This window comes from Filicampus tigris, chromosome 18, assembly GCF_054856515.1.
Source record: "Filicampus tigris isolate MCC_2025a chromosome 18, RoL_Ftig_1.0, whole genome shotgun sequence".
Lineage (NCBI taxonomy): Eukaryota > Metazoa > Chordata > Actinopteri > Syngnathiformes > Syngnathidae > Filicampus > Filicampus tigris.
This window is the reverse complement of record NC_141234.1, coordinates 6990877-7010954: the sequence shown is the minus strand read 5'-3', so window position 1 is coordinate 7010954 and position 20078 is coordinate 6990877. Positions and strand designations below refer to the sequence as shown.

The window sequence follows — 20078 nt, the reverse complement described above, 5'->3', positions numbered from 1 at the left end:
CACAACGCAGATAACCCACAATGTGCTGTTGAACATTCAAAGATTTCAATGCCTAAAAAGTGTATACAATTTCATAAAGACTTTTTAAAGTTACTATATTTTTTTCATTATGAAAATAGTTTTAATATAGTTAGCAATAATTGTAACTGTTATTGTATGTTTTTTTTTCATACAGAAAGAGTATATATGTAGTGTAATGACAACTTGTCTTTAACTTGAATACTTAGATGTGTCATAGGCTGTTGCTGCTGAGTGTTTAAAGATTTCAGTGTCCTAATAATTTACAAAATTAATAAATCTTTATTCTTAGTGTATTTTTTATTCTGGTGTAATTTCTTAGAATATCACCCGACTGGTTCGCTTTTATTATTTTTTTCGAAAAAAAAGTACAGTTTACTTGTCATCTTTTCAAAATTAACAAAAAAAAACTGTTTTTTTGTACCGAAAATGTACCGAACCGAAGTTTCCCAAAACACTAACCGAACCGAAACGCGATTTAGCGTACCGTTACGCTAAGTGCTGTCTTCACTAGTGAAAATACAATTGACTGGGTCTTGCTAGATGAAACCTATTTTTTGTGAGTAAAAGCTCATGTGCATTTGTGATTGGCCGTTACATCTGCAATGCTGCGATGCGTATTAGACAGGGCTGTAGCCTGTATAAGTATAGCTCCTTCCCTCACTTCAACTAGATCCTTGCCACTAAGATTCTAAAAAATGGCACAAAACGGGTGAATTTGTGAGAAGTCTCTTCAATTTGTCATCAATTTTCCTCCTGCGGCCACATCCAGGGAGGTTGGCTACAGTGCCGTGAATCTTAAATTCTTGAATATGTGCAACTGTAGTAACGAGAAAAAGGTGCTCGGAGATGGTCATATAGCCATGACTGTCAATTTTCTTTCTATACTACTGAGACAATGCAATCATTTGCATCCACTGGTCCATGTTTAGTGTAGTCCACATCGTGTCACCAAAAACGTCCCCCGGTGGGTATGTTACAGGCCTATTTCAAGAGTTTGTTTTTTAAAATTAATATTTTCATTAACATTTTCACATCACATCACCACCTGTGGGATTTCCTTTCACTAACAGAGGCGCACCAACAATTTTGTCCACACGTGTAACAATCTGATGTATTTAGAATTTGTCATTTAGCTTTTCAGACCATGGTGGGCATCTTATAGTACTGTACTATACTGCTAAATCTAAGCTTGTGGCCTGACCCAGTTTGTCAAAGTGGGGCACGCACGCTTATTTACAGCTACGACACCGCTCGGAAATGTTTGGAGTCATGCGGTCGAGGTGCGAGGTGACCGGGTGAGAGCTGGGATTCTACGGGAAGAAGTAGGGAAGGGGAGGTGGGTGACGCTACAGGTGACGAGAGGGAACGGGAGTGCCAAAACGATGGCCCCTCTGGGCGCATGCCAGGTATTGTGTAAGCGGTCTCCCGGCCGAGCCACTGGATGAATAAAGACGCTGCGATCACTGCTGGGGAAAACTCTCTCACCTCGCAGACTTGACTGACTACTCGAGTGTCACAACTCAGCAGACTTCGGCATTAAGACAAAGGCCGCAATCAAGGGTGTTATCACACAAAAAGAGCTGTAAAAGGCTAATTACCACTGTCAAGGAAGTTGCTGAACAAAACAACTTCATTGATTTGGGTAAAACTTTTTGTATATGGCAAGGGTGTGTTCAATTCTCTCACCGTGCTTCTTTTTCAGAATTTAGTGTTGCAAACTGTTACAATATTGGTAACTATACTTTGGATTTTTTTGTGTAGCACACCGCTGCCACTTTTGTTAAAATACTCTTGACTTTTTTTAAACTATAATGCATTAATGCTATTAATGAGTGGAGTGAATAAACATTTCAATGTTTATTGGATATTCTAAAATGAGTCCCATCCATTTAAAATAAACGATGACAAAACCCACAGGGTTGAAATTTGTGAATTAAAATATTTGATGGACAATAGGAGCAACTAAAAATGATGTAAGTAAGGCACAGTATTTCTTCAAATATATCTATTGATCAATTAATCAGGGCTTGGAATAGACTAATTAGTTCCTTATAAATCTTAATTCTGCAGCAAATCAATGATGTTTGTTTGTCCTTCCTTTTACATTTCCTCTTGATGTAGCAGTGAGGTGTCCCAATACCTTTGTCCAAGTAGTGTATGGTCTGTGATTGCAGTGTCTACAAAAAAAAAGAAAAATCACTTCTCCCATTGTAAGTAGAAAATAAAGCTTGCTGTAGTGCGACCAACATTGTATTTTCTTCCTGTCGCAGTTCCAGTAGGTCCATAGTGTATAATCTCCCTTAGTGTGCTCCTTACAAAAAAAACATTTTCAGTAAAACAATGCTTCAAAACTCAAGGCCCACTGCTACAAAAAAAAAAAGAGTGCAGTGACATATTTTCTTCCATTTCTCCACAGTTCCTCGGGCTGTAATGTTCAAACGTCCAAATAACCTTTGTCCGTATAATGCATCTTTAGTGCACTTTTCCACAAAAATGGGAAGAAAAAATAATCCAAGCTCAGATCGAATCAAAATTCAGTCCCCATAATGAAGTGTGAAATCCAAATGTTCCAACTGAAATGGAAATGTTGGCATGAGCAGCACCAAGAAAATGTAGTAATGTGCGATTCCATCGGAACCCCCCAGAAAAAGGGTCCAAGTGCAACCATGTGATGCAAAGATTAATGGACTTGATAGTTGACAGACCTTTTTTGAAAAGTCAAAGCTGCTTCCTTGCGTGCGCTGCATTTGTGTCCTGTGAGGATTCCGACGGGTTTGTCCGAGTCTCTGTGTCTGAGGCGGGAGGCGAAACGCTACGCTGAGCACCGTTGTCACTCGCGGCATCGGATTTGAGCTTCTTCCTGACGTGGAAGTGATGCTTCTTGGACTTGAGGTGAGCTGCAGGACAGAGAGCTAGACGTGACGCTGACGAGACAAAGCTAAAGTGGGCCCGGCATGATTGAAAATTCAACACGGACTCGGATATGTGTAAATGATCGCGCGTGTGGTTCATTGCGTCATGCGGGTCTACGGTCTCACCGGCCCACTCCAGGTCGCCGATGATCACCTTGTCGCACAGGTCGCAGGTATGCCGGCTCCGTTTGTTGCTTAGCTCCGCCCCCTGTAATCTGATTGGTGGAATAGAGGGCTCCTCACCCTGATCAAAAATAAATACAGGTGATTTTCAGATGGAAGATGTGATTTTCAGATACTTGAGATATTTAGTGTTCCTCCCACTATATGGCATCGCGTTGTTCTCGCCCCTGCTATATTGTGGATTTTAAAGTGATAGTTTTCTCTGAATTTAGAGTTGCGTTTCATCAGGCCGGTAACACGTAATGTCGCAACAGGCCAGGCAGCGCTCAAGTCTACTGGACGAGATGCTCAGTAATTCCTCAGCTCGAGTATCACGCGCCTAAACTTGTCTGAATTCTAACGTCTTGGCATCCCTCTCACTCACAATCAATCTTTATCTTCGACTCAAAAGCTGTGCTTATCTAAAATCTAAAAAGTGATGCAATGTCACTATCTACAGGAAAATGTTAGTCATTACAGTGGTTTACAAACCTGAATTTCACTGATGAGCTGGGCGAGACGTTCTTTCAAGATTGAAAAACGAACGATGACTATATTCATCGGTGGCAGAGTAACGGTTGGATACCAGGTGATCAACATAAACATACATAACAATGACTGACTTTATACATTTTTATGTGTAAAAAAATTGAAACCAAAAGATGTATGTGGGTGCTAAAAGAGATACCTGCAGTAAAGAAAGGAAGTCAAAGCGCAAGACAGAAAAGACCCTGAATGTGTTGCCAGTTGAGACACGAAGAAAAAAGGCCACACCTTGCAGAGACTGTCCAGTATCTGCAGTGCAGGGTTCAGCACGGTCTCCTCCCATCTCGCCACATCCGTCACATCCAGGCCGTACGCTGCCGGCACGCTGTCTCCGGGTCCTACCCACAAACACACACGCACACACACGTGGGTCAATCTAGCACACATTATGCACTCTACAAGGCCAACGGTGGTAAACCTGATTTATACCGCTCACATAAACATCCAGCATACTGATCAATTGTGTGCCATAAAAAGAAAAGCGCCACTTCCATCCCTTCGAGAGCCACGTGTTTGATTACCAATTTGATGTGCCATGAATATCAAACGTCAATTATTTGACACCCATTAGGTAATGAGCGAGGTGTTTCAAGGCAGCAGATATGGATTGGGCATATTATTGGCAGCATTTTCCGGCAGCGGTGGTGTTGTCGGTGCCGCGCCCTCGAGCTCTGTCAACCTGCTGACTCACACCGGCTCGATAATGTCTCCTCCTCCGCTCCCCTTTCCCCCCTCTCAGGTCTTTCACTCATTCTCCAACAGTTCCACCCCCGTGTGACCATTCTGCGTCGGTCAGCAAATCTCCCGGCTGGGCTGGGCCCCGCCGCTAAACAGCAGCACCAAATCCCTGCACTGCTTGTCTGTCTGCATCCACAGACCCTGCCTGTATTGACTCAAGACATGCAGATGCACTGGGGGGAGGGATGGAGCAGAAAGCCTGCAGTGAAGGTGACCTTTAAGTGGTGAAAAACGAGCACCTCCAAGCAAGATATAGTCCGGACAATGCAAAATATAAAGAGGGAAAGAGGACACTTTTGTGTTTAATAATAAGTTAATGAGACGACAGCGCGCACACGCCGGTAAATGAATTAACTTATATAGCCAACTTGATTACGTTCTCATCCATTCAACACCCACACAATGAATTACATGTTAAAAAACTAGCCTGGTCTGGCTTATGCAGGAAAAACTGTTACGATGAAAATCACACCACAGTACTGGATGTGATATGTATCTAAGGACTCGAAGAGGAGCATCAGTAAAGCAAGAAAGCCAGATAGCAGAGAAAATGCTGCATATAAAGGGGGATACATTCCAGACACACATGCAATAGGTGTAAATCCACACTAGTTTGAGACCATATAGAAAATATCGTTTTTTTCCCAGAGTTTTAACCCCTACCATGCATTTTAAGCACATTTAAAATGATTAAAACACACGTTTTATAGTATTTCTCAACACCTGCTCTCAATCTCACGCTTACATATTTCTTCAAATAAGAGGTAAGCGTGCATGCTTCAAGCCGTTTGTCACTCCAGGTTAAAGTTTACCATGAAACTGACTCAAAAAACACAAGGGAAGTAAACACTCCACATTTAAACACGCAACACTTCAACCCAACCATACGATTTCGTCGGCATGCATCAGGGTGCCTGTGGCCGACTGTCAGCCACTCATGGAAATTTCCCATCCATCCAAAATTTGAAGATTTTTTTGGACCCCATGACTTTTAATTGAGCTCATGTTTGTATTGCATCTTGTTAGTTTACCTCATAGTCAGCTATTACAACATGTTGCAATAGTTTTATTTGTACAAAGGCTTAGCTGACAAAGGGCTAAAAAACAGGAGCCTTTTTTTGTTGATGGTACAATAATAAGCAGGTGGCAGCATCACCTGGCATACCTGCAACAAACCTCTCCCTTAGAGGCTGTATTAAATGGTGCAATGGGCAGGGTGGCAAAGCTTGTGAATGAAAGCTTGCCAAATGCTCGATAGGACTGTTTAATTTGGGCTTTGAAATTTAACTCTAAAGGTGTGGTGATAAGAAACAAACATAAAAAAAAAAAAAAGAAGAAAGTAACACGGGCGACGCCACGCAGCTGCTCACCCGTGTTGAGACAGTAGTCCACCTGTTGCCACCAAGCGCACCAGCAGTCATTTGTCAAGTTGTGTTTGGAGAGAAAGCACATTTGAGAGAAAAAAAAAAAAAAAAAAAAAGAACCCAACGGCCAGCTGCGCCTCGCTGGCCGTCATCCACGCTGCAGCATAACACATGCCTCTATTCACCATTGCCTTCCTCTTTCCTGCTGTTCCTCTTCCACTTTTGTTCCCTGTTTATCGTACAGCCGCTAGACGGACAATAAGGCCAATCCCTGCTCGTAAAAAAAATAATTAATTTCACTTATAGGAAAAATAATGAATCTAATAACGCTATAATTGTTAAAATAAAATAACTAAAAATTTCAACAAAGGTGAAAAAAAAAATGAGGAGCATCATATTTGCAGCAGTTCCGGCAGCAGCAACTCAAGTTGTGTATGTAAAAGTACAACTTTGTCATAGGAAAGTCCACTTTGCTAAATGCTAACAAACAATGCACAATGCCACTGATATGCAAATGGTTAGCTTCTTCAGTTTTGAACACAAACGGTGGCGCACCACAGGCAGAGAGACAATATAACAATACTCATATGTTTATCCTCTACGGAAAATGACGTCTATTATAGCATCTTAGTGAGTTACTTAAAGTAGTGGTAGAAGAAGCACTATATGTTCGACGTTTGAGTCTACATGACTGTAATGTTATATTGCCTCCCTGTGGCCAAAGTGGGTACACCAGAAGCAGCTGCACAATGAATTGGATTGCAGCATTGAATTATGATGCAGTTTAATTATTTACATTCTACGTAAAGATGTTATGTTACTCTGTGTTTTTATTTAAAAAAAATAAAGATTGCTATTTATTGGGGCTGGGGACTGGAACGGATTAATGACATTTCCATTCATGTCAAGCTCAAAGCACCATTGTGATGAGTATTCATTTGATCATTTCCTCATATCATTTCTAATTTTTAAAAACTGAAAATGCCCCTGATGGAGTAAAAAGGGTCCTCAACCCTGATTTACACTTCCAGTTTTGAAACACTTTCTCATACTTTTAAATGGAGAAGTGTCCCCAAACGTTTGTCTGTTTTTGTACATGAATGCATCTACTTCCTCATCTGGTTTCCATAGCAACAGCTGAGCTTGATCTCCACAGAAAACGTGCATGTGTGTACATGCAAGCTTCAAGGGTATAAACTTGCACCCCGCACCTGTTGCCACCACTGGATCATATTACCCCCCCCCCCCCCCCCACACTCCCACAACCAACCTACACCCAAGCTCTCCATCCACACAGCTGTCCATGTGCCGCCTGTCTCCCTTTATGCAACGCTGGCTTTTTTTTTTTTAAAAACAAAAGGTATCGACACCCGTGTTACTTAATGCTCACGAGCCCCCGTCCCAGGCCTACACCCCCGCCTGCGAAAATACACCTAGGTATAGTTACGACAACAAAGCGTATGTGTGCGATTCCCTCTGGGATTGAAATAAAACAGCCCTCAAGTCACTGAGGCGTTCCTGCATAAAAGTTATAATCTAATAAACTCACCTCAAACGTCTCATTCATTACAGATAATTAAGCCGACTAATTGAATGTACCGCACACACACATACACGCGTCATACATGCATCACATAAGGACGAAAGCCATTAAAATTTATTTCATTTGAGCTGGTTGACCTGCTTATTCGACAACCGAATAATCAAGACGCCACTGAGGCGTCCAATTGCTCACTCACCTCAGGAAAGGCCTGAACTGGGAAAGTAGGTTAAACTTGTACCTTACAGGCATGCGTGTGTGTGTCCGTATATGCATGTGCATCAATTTCGGTTTATTTACATGTGTTTTGTGGCGTCTTGTGTAACCCACTTTTAGGCGTTTTGTCATCCTCACTTGCCTTTGACCAACTCGTCTATACACGCTCAGGTTGGCCTGCATGGCCCCCCGCTGCTGAGCCCTGCTTTCCGAGTCTGTGTGGTCGGGGCAAATTCCCGCCAGCCTAGTAATGCTTCAAGAGATTAGCCTGCTCAGACAGCGTGTGTGTGTGTGTGTGCGTGCGCGCGAGTGTTCAAAGGGAAAAGAGGTCAGTCGTCAGATGTAACAATTGGACAGTCAAAGTGGGGACACAAGCGGAGGTGACATATTGGCTACTGAAAAGTGACATATTACGTGTATAAAAAAACAGCTACTCCACCCATCAAGTGTGAAATTACAAAAGAACAAGTCCCGCATATTCGTGGTTCATGATTAATAAATTTGCCTAATTATGTTCTCAAACGTCCTACAGTGCCACAATATGCTGCCAAATGTCTGTTTATGGAAAGCAGTCCAGTAATTGTCAAGGAAGTATGTTGTGATGCATCTCAAATGAGAGACGAGATTTGTATGTTGGGGAGGAGTCAGGTTAGCCTGGGTTGTGAGTGGAAGTTGTGGAGAGTCTTCACCGCAGAAGCATGTACATGCGCACTTCCTGCGCATTATCATCAATCAAATATGTAAGGCATTTATTTTGAAAGGAAATGTTTTAAGATTGAAATAAACTTTTAGGGGATTATAGTTTGTGGTATATTTACAATGTAAACATTTTTGGGAGTGGAGGTTTCGTGAATAGTAGGGGTGATGACTAAGTCTTTCAGAGTTTCAATGCGTCTGTTAGCGAGCCGTACTCTACATTGGCCCCACAGTAGACGGGGTGGGCTGAGCTGTGACTTATTTGCATTTGAGAGGAAAGCCTGCTCAGATCATGCAGTGATATTACAAAAAATAGGGTGCAGTAACTCGTGAGCTCAGTTTTAAATTGTGAACAAAAACATTACATAGTGTATACTATAGCAACAAGCAGGTTTATCATCTTGTTTGAACTTGAGCCAAACCGATAATGAGGAAAAATGTGTCACCTTGGCTTGCTCCCCCGTAAGTTTGTCCCAGAAATATTTTACTCAGGACCTCATATGTTGAGGTTTGGGCTCATGAATGCAAAACATGCTTTTCCAAAAAAGGCAAAAGGACTTGAGAGCCGCTTCTGCCTCGATCGCTCTATACCGGTGGTCACATATCAGATGGTAACTTCCACAGTGGAAGCAGAGGATTGACTGCTATTAAATGCAGAAAGTCGATCTTATCCGTTAGCTGACCGGGTCGTTAGTGTTTTCCGCAGAGATGTGTGGACAGCCCCGCCACAAAGAGGCACGCGTGCAAGTTGCGAGAGCGTGGACAAGTTCAGACGGATTACGTACGTATGTCACACGCATGTGGCAGGGACCAGATGGTATGTGCAGGCGCTATAAGGGAGGGAGAACGAGAGGGCTATTGAGGTTGAGGGCCTGGTGTGGTTTAAGCCGTTTGGGTCTAACAGGATTAGGCGGCTGGGTTACTTTAGGGTATGCTGCCGGTGGGACTCAGCACACAGGTTCCCACCTTAGACCGCAAGAACATACATATCCTTTATGTATGCATACTTGAGAAAAAAAAACAACACACCTACAGTATAAGGCTGCGAGTGGATAAGGATGGGAAATGAGCACGCACGCCAAACCACAAGCTGATTTTGGCCGAGGTGCCTTCGTTTATCCAGTCTTTAGTGTCGCTGACTGTGGCAGGTAACCAACCACGAAAGCCGGTTTCTGTGGATTTGATGCCATGAGGGACCTGGTGCCGGGAAAAAAGCTTTCATAAGTTCAACCTGCAAGGATGGATTCGAAAAACGGAAATACAGCCTTTCACAAACGTGCGCACGCATTTCAACAGCGCCACGCAGTTAGCAAACTGAGTCTTAAAGCAGACTTGAAGTTAGCCTGTTTCAAGGTGGCGGCCATGTCTAATGTAAATGAGCCTCCGCCCAGCCAATACTTGGGCTTTCAATACTAGGGTAGCAAAATTACATGAATGTTCAAAGTTGGAAATTGGACTTTACAAAATTGCAGTTTGGTTCTTATCTCATTCACTGCCAGACATTTTCAGACCCTCTTTTACCCTAACATTTGAAAAAATTGTCATTGGTAGTGAATGAGTTAATAGGGAACTTTAATATGCTGTAGTAGCGGAAAAAACATTTTAGAATAATCCTGACTAAAACAACCAGGTTCCATGCAATTACAGTGATACCTTGATTTACGAGTGCTATAATTTACGGGTTTTTCAAATTACAAGCTGGGTTGATTTCTTATTTTCAGATGAGGTGAGAAGAGCAAGCTGTACTCCCCTCTAAATTGCGGAAGGAAAGCTAACAAGAATACAAAATCATATTTATGAATAAGGTGACATTGTATAGAATTACCATCAATGCCCAGTTCATTAATTCTCATGGAAAGGTTCCAATTTGGAATATTTCCAAAATTCCATATCTTAACTCCGTATGGAAATTTACCAGCAAATCTAGCAGAAATTTCCCACCATTATTCCTTACCATGAACAACATGGGCAGAGCGAGGGGGTTGCAATGATGCTAGCAGCACCTGCTAGCCCAGAGTGTGTGTGTGTGTGTGTGGGGGGGGGGGGTGTTCGGGTGACAAGCGCCCATTAATAAAAACAGTACAAACGTAGACTGTATTTTGACTGATGGACAAAACACTGTCCTGTGCATTCAACAAAACTACCTGCTCGCCTCACTTTTGACTTTAGCAGCGTTTCAGCTATTAAGTAGTCAGATTGTCGTTTGAATGTGGTGGATCTTCACCCAGCCTAGCTCCAAATCACAGGAAGAATAAGTCGGTGTAGGGACAGTATTTTGCTAATTAACACTGTTAGATCACAATTTGGCTTGCTCTAAGACACTCTTTTCTGCAATAGGTACTTCAAATAATTGTAAACGATCAATCTAAACGTCAATTTAGCATTTTTAGATTTTTTTTCTTAATGCCTTGAGTTTAAAGAAAATGGTCATAAATAACCTTATATTTTATGAAAAGGTTTATCACCTACTACTGATATAATATAAATAATTTAAATAAAAAATATAATTGAATAAATATAAGACTTAAGTGAAACAGGCTGCGCTAAACTAATTTTATGTTGTGTAAATATGATAATGTGTCTCAGCTATCGCTTAAACAAACATCATCAGCAAAGAAAATATGAATAGATATTTTTTTAATCAGCTCCTGAGTAGGAAAGCAAACAGGATCTAATCCATGGTCAAATACTACAAAAAAACTGGTGGTAAATAAGCGCTCAGAGTGTGTGTGACATAACCACAAACCTCGCAGCGCTAATATGAATGAATACACATGCACGCTACTTTGGATAAATGAGAGAGTACTGCGGGCTGAGAGGCTTAGTGTGCAAATCTCATCTTGCATCCGTAGTGCGCGCATACACATGACGTTGAAGAAGAGAACTCACGTTTCAGGAAGCGGTTACGGACCCATTTATTTTGCTTGCGAGCGTACCGCCTCGTGGCAATCTTCAAAGCTTCAACACCTAGCGTGAGTTTGAAAAGGAAGGCGGTTACGTACTAAAGATGGAAGCGCACTCTGAAACGCATTGCACTCGTCCAAAATCGCTGACCTTTGCTTCGAAGTGCGTCTCTTTCCTGCTGGGTGCTGTTTTCAGGAGCCGTCAGGTAGTCATGGAACTCTTTGAAACCAATCGACTGGAATATCCCATGTTGGTAGTTCTGACTGTGAGAAGGAGAAGACGGCGCACATAAAACAACCTAGAAAATCAATGAGTAAACAGCTGCAATCTTTAATATTGTTCAAGCTAAATCCAAGGGAGCAGAATGTAACAAATACCCGGGGAAAACAATTAGCACATGATCTGATGAGATTTGACATGCATCGTGGTGAATTGATTTTTGCTGAACTGAAATTTCTGGCATCCAATCGGGATGACACTTGGGCTGACATTTCGTCTTCTGACATGGCGTAAAAGGAGACAATTTGGAAAAAATTCCCACAAACAGTCTGATACCAACAGCTGTCATCTGGCTCATTTGGATTGTACATCAAACGATAAAAATGGGATAAGCGATCCCTAATTGAGATTGTATTTACATCTGAATGTGACATAAAACTTATTAAGATATTATTTGTGACAGAAACACTACATTTGGAGGTGAGCAAAAGTATTGCGACAGCTAGACTTGAAATATAGAGGTGTAAAAGATGGTGGTTACTCTTTTCAATCTTTTCATTTGCAGGCAGATTGGTAGGTTGATTACAATTTTTGTTCTCATTTACTATGTATTTTGTATGATTGGGGCAGCATACCGGAACTTGTTTCCATGCCAACGAAACACAGAGAGCCCGTACAAAAGGTCCCAGAGTCATTTAGTCTTAGGGAAAATGCATCCATCTCTATAACACAAGAACCTAACGCATTAATTAGTTTTGTAGTCATTTGTATACACGTAATCCGAGCAGTCCAGTGTGCACGGGCAGTGATGTCACAGCGGCTTAAAGTAGAGGGCACGACTTGTGTGAATTTGCGTGTGCATGATTATAAATTCCATTCGGCTGAGTGCGTCAATGACAAAGTGAGTGGTGACACACAGGTAAAATGTAAGTGCTTAGTTTGCATAAGTCGTTACTTTCTGCACCAGGATGCATTATTAGAGTGTTTTACGTGATGTTAATTAGTGAAGGATAATGTTTATCAGCCACCAGAATAAGAGTTTAGAGGCCTCACAATGGAGATTGACAGTCAGTCAGCCAGTCTAAAATCTCCTGTGTTCCACTACTTTTGAAGGGTTGTTCCACTACTTTTGAAGGGTTGGTGTATATTCGTCCATTCATCTTCGATGAGACTTAATATCATTTGGGATCCTCGGGTAAGGTCACCCTTGAACATCCTTGAATGACTATCCACGTATCATTAAAAAAAAAAAAAAAAAAAAAAAAAAAAAAAATGAAGCAAGAAGGTTGGACATAAAAGATGGTAAACACACCCATCACGACCTTTCTAGACAGCCGTAATTTCACCTTTCCCTCTTCTCTGTCTCCATTTTTTCACCCTCCCTGAGCAAAGAATATCAGTATGAGGAGAAGCGAGGTCCTTCGGGGGACATGGTGACATTAAAACACTGAGAGACAGCGGCGCGGTGACCCACTGGCGGCAGGCAAAAAGCAGCTGCTTGTCCTCGCCAGACAACGCCGGCAACAATTTGGTCAAATCTTGCCCAATTTGAGAAGAACCGCCTGTGTGAGCTCACTTTGTACCTATGTGATGAATGTCCACAGATCCTTGTCGAGCGACCCGACCTCTTTCAGAACTGCAAAAATAGCAGTATAATCTCATTTCTACACCAAAGAAATGGTCGGAAGAATGCAGCTCGATTGACCCCCTGTGATACTTAGGACAGGGAAATGGGCAGAATAAATGGCCGGCTGCGCAGGCCTGAGACAGAAATCCGAGAATAGCGACAGAGCGCAGGAAATGTCGATTCAATGGAGGGTGAAAAGCAACGGCGGAGGACAGGGGAGAGAGATGTGACCTTGATGTCTAGCGGTAGAAGCCAGCCGGGGGGATGGAGTCATGAGGGTAAAGGAGTCGCAGACAGGGGGGGGTGGGGGGGTGGCGGGGCCGAGTAAAGTGCTTGGCTGATCATATTGCTGATTGGGCGATGGTACAGGAGAAGGCTGTGGACTGAAAAGATGGGATGAGGCACAGGCAGCTTCCAGGCAAGTGTCCCACCCATGCATTAACTCCTCGGAGCTGCAACACACAAGAATGACTGGAAAGAAAACCACCAACCACTGGCATGCCCATGACCCGGACACACCGCGAGCAATCCCCATTGTATCTTTGTCTAACCCGGACCTCAAGCTCTCTGGGAAGCCACAGTGTACATTGTGACCTGTCAAGACTGGGAAGGAGGGTATAAATAATGGCAGAATCGCTTGGCTGAGTATGCCGTGGCACTGGTTTCAAGGAGATGAGAAGATCCTTCCGTTGTGCCGGATCATTAATTTCCAGAGGGAGATGGGAACGTGATCTTGAGCTTGATGCACCGGCACTCAACCGACTGGCCAAATTGGAAAAGCTTTTGTTGTCTGATTTAGTTGGATATGTCACAAGATCTAATGGCGTGCATTGTAACATGATGCACCAAGGTAAACCCGTGCAACTTGTAAATACCTCCACTTGCCGTAATGTAATCGGTAAGAATTTGGCATGAAAAGTCAAATTATGTTGGATTTGGTCAGTCACTCACACACAACCTGCTCACCAACTTTCCTATGATATGGTTTGAAATGTATAATTTAGTCAGATTTGGCACAGTAAACAAAAATTGAGTAGATTTGGAACAAAAAGTAAATGCTAAATGCATTGTAAGATGATGAACGACACGAACCCACTTGTCAATATGTAAATAAAAATTTTAAAAAGAGATTTTGCTTTAGGTAAGATTTGGTACAAAAAAGTAATGCTATGCATTGCAGAATGATGAACTGACACTATCCCCTTACCAACTTTCGTAGATGGTTAATAGGATTTGGTACAAAAATAATTTGTTGTGGATCTTTAGTCGCAATTCTGCAGTTTCAGTAAAACTGGCCAATGTACACTTAAAAACCTGTTAATTCAAGAATTTAGTAGGATTTGATGCAAAAAATGTACTAAATAGTAACAAACTGAGAAGTTATTGCCATTAAAAAAATAATTGAAAATGATACTAACAGTATATCCAATGCTAACTTTAAAAACGATAGATTGATTTGTTGCTCAGAATATGTTTGTGAGTTTAAAATAGTCATAGGATAACTAGTTCTTAGCATGTGTTTGATGCTTATAATGCCACCAACATTTTTCAAATTTGTTCAATTTCCCAGATTTTTAACTAGATCCTGGGAACAAGTGGTATAAATGTTATATCTCTTTTTGGTGTATTTTTATAGCTTTTTTTTCTGAATATAAAAACAATCATATGTTTGGGCTTTAGTGGCATCCCGTCGTCAAACCCCAACTGCAAACTAGCCTCTGTAGCATTGATTTCCTCACCTGTCATTCTGCACTTTCTGCTGATTGAAGCGGGCATGGAAGTCCCTGAGCTCCTCTATCAACCCGACTGACAACATCTCATCGACACGAGCGTCCAGACGCTTGTCCAGAGCTGGAGAACAAAGAAATAGTGCGGAGGATAAAATAGGGCATGTCTAACGCTGCGGCGGGGATCCATTAGTTCGCCACTCCTACCGTCCATGTCGGCGTGGAGCCAAAAGATGCAAGGGTCCGGGTACCTTAGCGGGCCCCCCAGGCCGCCGCCGCCCTGCTGGCCTCGCTGCTCCTCCAGCCAAGAGCTGTGAGGAAGGCCCGTTTCTTGGTGTATCTGCAGACTTCTGTAGAGAGAGAGAAGAGAGGCGTAATCAAACAAAGAGAGACACAAAAAGACTGAATAATCCTATACATGTGTTTTTATTTCAGCTGTTGAATTTAAAGCATTAACTACGGAGATTAATTTAAATTTTATAATGCATTAAAAAAAAATTAAGTTTTATGTACTTCCTGTGGCAGCTGACCTCTGCTCACTTTGCAGAGGAAAGTCACTGGCGCAAAGATGGACTATTGCATAGTTTTACTTTAAAAATTTGCTCGACGGTTCAATGGAGAAATCCCAAATAATTTGCGCACTTTGCAAAGCCAAATTCAAATACAGCACCATATTAGTTGTACGTCTTTGGTGTATTGTTCAAGAGTTGTATTTCACAGAAAAAGAATCACATTCAAAAATCAAAGAATTTCCATTAGAACAGTCTTTGAACGGAAATATACCTTTTTTTTTACTCAAGTAAATATCCGTTGCAAGCTTTGTAAAAAATTGACGTTAAAAATATGATTAATCGTGATCAATTATGCAAAATGTTGCACTTAATTAGTTTAAAAATTTGAATGGCTTGGCAGCAATAATTTTGATTTATTCAACACACGTCCTTGGAATCTATGATGTCCTTGAATGCAACTCGAAACAGAAGAGTCAACATCGATTGATTGGACATGATGGGAAAAACTGAGTGTTAAGCTCGTGATAATGAACACATAGACCAAGGCAAGAAATCTTACTCGCGCGATTCTTCGGCCAGCCTGCACTCAGTAAGTAACAGAAAAGATGATTCCCGTCATGGACAGGAGCGGGGTAACCTAACCTGCATTATTGCACAAAAGACCAGAGTGCACAAACTGCAACTCGTCAAATGTGTGTGTGGCTTCTGTGTGCGTGTGTGCAAACTAAGTCTCTCACTGCCAGTGAGAACTGACACTGTTATTACATATCTGTAAATGGTGATCAGGGGATACAGTATTTTGGGATGAACATAAACCAATATTACCAGTATAGTCTATGGATATTACCTGTCCGGATTACCTGGCAATTTTGCGCTTATCGTTGGGGTGCAGCATGGCAGCCATTTTGGGGTCCACTTCCATCAGTCGCTTGTGCAATTCAGCTCCCCCCAGTTTCTCCAGTTCCAATTTCCTGTCTGTGTCGCCATCATCGCCGTCACCCGAATCCTCCCGCTGAAGAGAAAGCGCGGGGAAATAGAAAACATTTCTTCATGTCACCATTAGATACTAATAAAAAACAAATGAGGCATTGGAACTACAGTCAAAAAACACTTAGATTGGTTACTACACTATGCTGTGTGAAAACCATCCCTGTTAGACTTAAGAGATCTGAAAAGCAAAACGCCCCCCCTCCCAAAAAAAAATAAAGTATATAAGTCCTATTGTACTCACCCCGGCGTCTAGTAGGACTCGCCACAGCAGGGACTCAATGTAATAGTTGGTTCCTCCAACAATGATTGGCAGCTTATTCCGATGATGCATGTCATCTATGTCAGATATCGTTAAGGCAAAGAAACATTCAAGTCCTGTCCTGTGCCGTCCTGTCCTATCTATTACTCTTTGCACTCTCACTGGGTCCATCACAAAGTTATTAAAGTAAACGAAAACGAATGAAATAACTAATGAAAAATAAAATGACGAAAATTTTAAACAAATAATAATAATAATCATTTACATTTGACGTTAATATAACTAACTAGCGAAAATGTTCTCCATTTTCGGCTTATAGGGGTCATTTTAAATACACTTATTTCAGTATTGCTGTACATCTGTACATTAGAGAATTGCAGTTTACTATATTACACAATACTTAGCAGGGGCGTGCAGAGGGTGGGGCCAATGGGTATCCAGGTGACACACATTTGAATTTCGCTGCGTTTTCTCCATCCGCATCAATACAAACCGTACTCGAGTTCTCATCACACACCTCTCCTCTTCCACCTTCTCATATGAAATCAACACTTGGATCAGCTACGAGCATCAGCTAGCATCAGCTAGCATCAGCTAGCATCAGCGCGCCGATTCCCTCCACACAAACGTGCAAGGCTGCAAGCCCCAGAGCGATAATTGAGCAAAACAGAAAGAAGCGGCCTGTTGAGTGACGGCTTGATAGATGATGTGTCAGTACGCCCACCGCTCATCACACGTGAGCCTCCATCCTTTCCACCTCACTCTTCATTCCTTGCCGCATTACAGGCGTACTTGTTTGTCCCTGCTCTAATCTGTATTTACACCATTTGCCATTTCCCCGTTCCTCTCAGCAGGTTAGAGTCACTCAAAGGCTATTCTCGGAGCTGCCGCATCCCCTCGTCACGTCAGTGAGTGGGTGAGTAAGTGAAGAGTGACTGTGCATGCGTGTGTGTGTGCGTTTCTAATAATACCATGTCTATTACCTCCTCCCTTCACATCTGTGCGGCAACTGGCTCCTGCAGGTTGCGCGCGCCACTCAAGACACCTTTCCTTTTCAGTACAAGCAGAAAGCATCCATCCAATTAGTGAGAGACAAATCGACTCAACTCCCCTCTTAGGAATCGCTTATTAATCAAAGAGGTGACAGAGGTGGGAGCGGCATTGCCGTAAATGGGGGAGGTAAGGCGATAGGGAAGGATATTAGAGAAACAGCTTTGTTCCTGAAGTCCACCACTGTGTAGTTGCTAACCAGCGGGTCCACAAAGCCGATCATGTGATGCGGACACTGGGCACACTCCTTGGCCGTCACCTTGTTTGTGATGATGTCAAGTCCCTGGTACACCTGGAGGGAGCACATAAGAGATTGGGGAAAAAAAAGTGAAAAGCAATTCAATTTAAAAATTACTACACTTGAAAGGAATTTTATTCAAGATTATTCTACGCAATGGGAAAATGTAAGGAAAAAAAAAATGTATCAAGGTTGAAAAACTTTTGTGTCCAATGCATGCGCTACATACATTGATCAGCACAAGTGCAGTTTCTCAAACCATGGCAAGGTAGCTAGTCTAGGTGAAGATCCGTCATTTTCACGCAATAACACGGACGCATGTTCAGTAATGGTGTTACTAGCTTTAGCATCTCCTAAGCGGCTCATTTTTTAATGTTCGGCGAAGTTAAGTTATTCGTGTTAGGCGACGTGTTCGCATACCTGCGATACTAATCGAGATGAACCACAATCGGGTGGCTTAGTGACCGCTGCCTCCTTGAGTGAAAATACAAACTTCATACTGTTGCTTTTCTTTGTTTTTCACTTAATATAATAAACCTAACAAAAACTGACTGAGCAGTAGCTTCTTTGCATTAGACAGGACTGCCCCTCACAACAGGCTAATTTAAGATTTAAGCAAGAAATCAAATTACAACGCTTTGCCACATACCCAAGCATCTGCACATGCGAAATATAATTAAAATTTGCTGCCAAAAGCTCAATCTGGATCAGAACTCAAGAGTCTGTTTGACTAAGGGTTGTGATGCTGCATTCCAAAAGCATATGTAAACGTGATATGATTTGACAGGGAACAAACAAAACAATCGTAAGAAACAGGCTTTACAGATAGACATGTTGAAAGGGTGTGAAAAACAACACGTTTCATTCATAGTGGCAACTACCACCATCTTTATTTTTCTCTGACTGATAAAGACATCATACTGTATAAGGCGGCCCGGCATGCGACGCAAGGTGCAGGCTGGCCGAGCCACGTGAAACTGCTGTACATGTGACACAACACACCACCTCTGTCCACTTTACATCACGCATCAGGTGGTAGGTGGGAGGCCTGAATGGGGGACAGAGGGGGGAGGGGCTCCCTGTAGGTATGTGACAGCTGGGTGTCAAAGTCCGTCACGACTTTTCACAACTTGGGAGTGTTTTCTTTCCACGGAGGCCTTGTTTGAATAGCTACGAAATTCACCTCTTGCCTTTTTCATGCTATACTATTTCCTGGAATGCGGTGAAGAAATAGAGATGATACTGATGAACCTCGGAGAGTAGGCTTGATTCTAGAAACGACACGGTTGAGTTTTTGTTCAACTATTATGTAAGATAAGCTCTGTTCTAGTAGTGCACAGCACGGTGAAATCATCGGTCCAGAGGCCAGCTGAGCGCTTACAGCCGCCGCGTACAGACAGGGAAAGCAGACGATTGGCGACGAGCTGGTATCGCTGCAGTTGTAGCTCGTGCATAATGTAAGAGCGGCTGTGGTTTGGACTTTTGTTTCCTCACCAAGGTGTCAGGGCTGCGGCGTAGACACTTTGATGAGTGTTTCTTAAAACCACTTAAGCCGTGGATGGCCCACTGCAACTCCAGAGCCTGGATTTACACGACAGATCCAAGTGCCTAATTTTGATTTATTGCTTCTATCAGATTTCTGTATGGAAGATTTCTGTGGTTGATACACAGGTGGCTGATGTATTGCCTGGCAAAAGACATTTTGCTGCCCACTGAAAATTTTTTGGCGTGCTGTGGATACCATCCCCCGAAATTTTTTGGCGTGCTGTGGATACCAGCCCCCCCGCTTTGCACACCCCTGGCCATTGCCAACAACCAATAACAATCAGGATTATTAACAAATTTACAAATTAGAGCTAAGCGATATGGCCTTTCACAAAAATCTGAATTATGATTTCAACCTCTTTTTTCGTTTTTTTTTTACACCTTTGATTATAAAATAAAAAACGCATATAATGACATGATTCAATTAGGCTTTGCTTTTAGTTTTTTTTCCCCCCTCTTCTGGGATTTTCTTTTTCTGCTGACACCAAAAAAGATTTTGGACAACTTTTTATCCAGCATTAACTTGCATCTACTTACACTGAAAGAATAGAAAGTGACAAAGTGATTCCTCCTGAAAAATATCAATTTTAAGCATTAAAACATGATCCCTAAGAAATTCACATTTTCAATTAACCATCAACCAACTTCAGGTTAAAATCAGTTTCCAGCATGCCCATTAATCTCTGCTTTTGGGGAAAAAATAAATAAATAAATAAAAAAGGCTTGACAAATAAACCCAAATTGATAAATAAAATGGATGAATCGCCCAGCCTATTAGTACCGGTAATTAGTAATTAACAAGGTGTTCTAGA

General features: G+C 42.1%; 1 protein-coding gene across 3 annotated transcripts in view; it reads right to left on the bottom strand.

Annotated features, from left to right (window-relative positions):
* Positions 1-1007: 1007 nt before the first annotated feature.
* Positions 1008-20078, bottom strand: part of trit1 (tRNA isopentenyltransferase 1) — a 29142-nt gene continuing 10071 nt past the window's right edge. The window contains exons 2-11 of one of the 3 annotated variants that reach the window (XM_086015289.1): positions 17635-17775; positions 16416-16514; positions 16045-16196; positions 14880-15022; positions 14685-14796; positions 11250-11362; positions 11085-11162; positions 3870-3979; positions 3088-3177; positions 1008-2918 (exon numbers count right to left, since the gene is read on the bottom strand). In XM_086015289.1, coding sequence (XP_085871415.1) covers positions 2556-2918; positions 3088-3177; positions 3870-3979; positions 11085-11162; positions 11250-11362; positions 14685-14796; positions 14880-15022; positions 16045-16196; positions 16416-16514; positions 17635-17775 — 1401 coding nt within the window. In that variant the 3' untranslated portion in view covers positions 1008-2555. Of the gene's footprint in view, positions 3178-3869; positions 3980-11084; positions 11163-11249; positions 11363-14684; positions 14797-14879; positions 15023-16044; positions 16197-16415; positions 16515-17634; positions 17776-20078 lie in introns of all 3 variants that reach the window. The other 2 variants (XM_086015292.1, XM_086015291.1) reach the window with 2 other exon arrangements.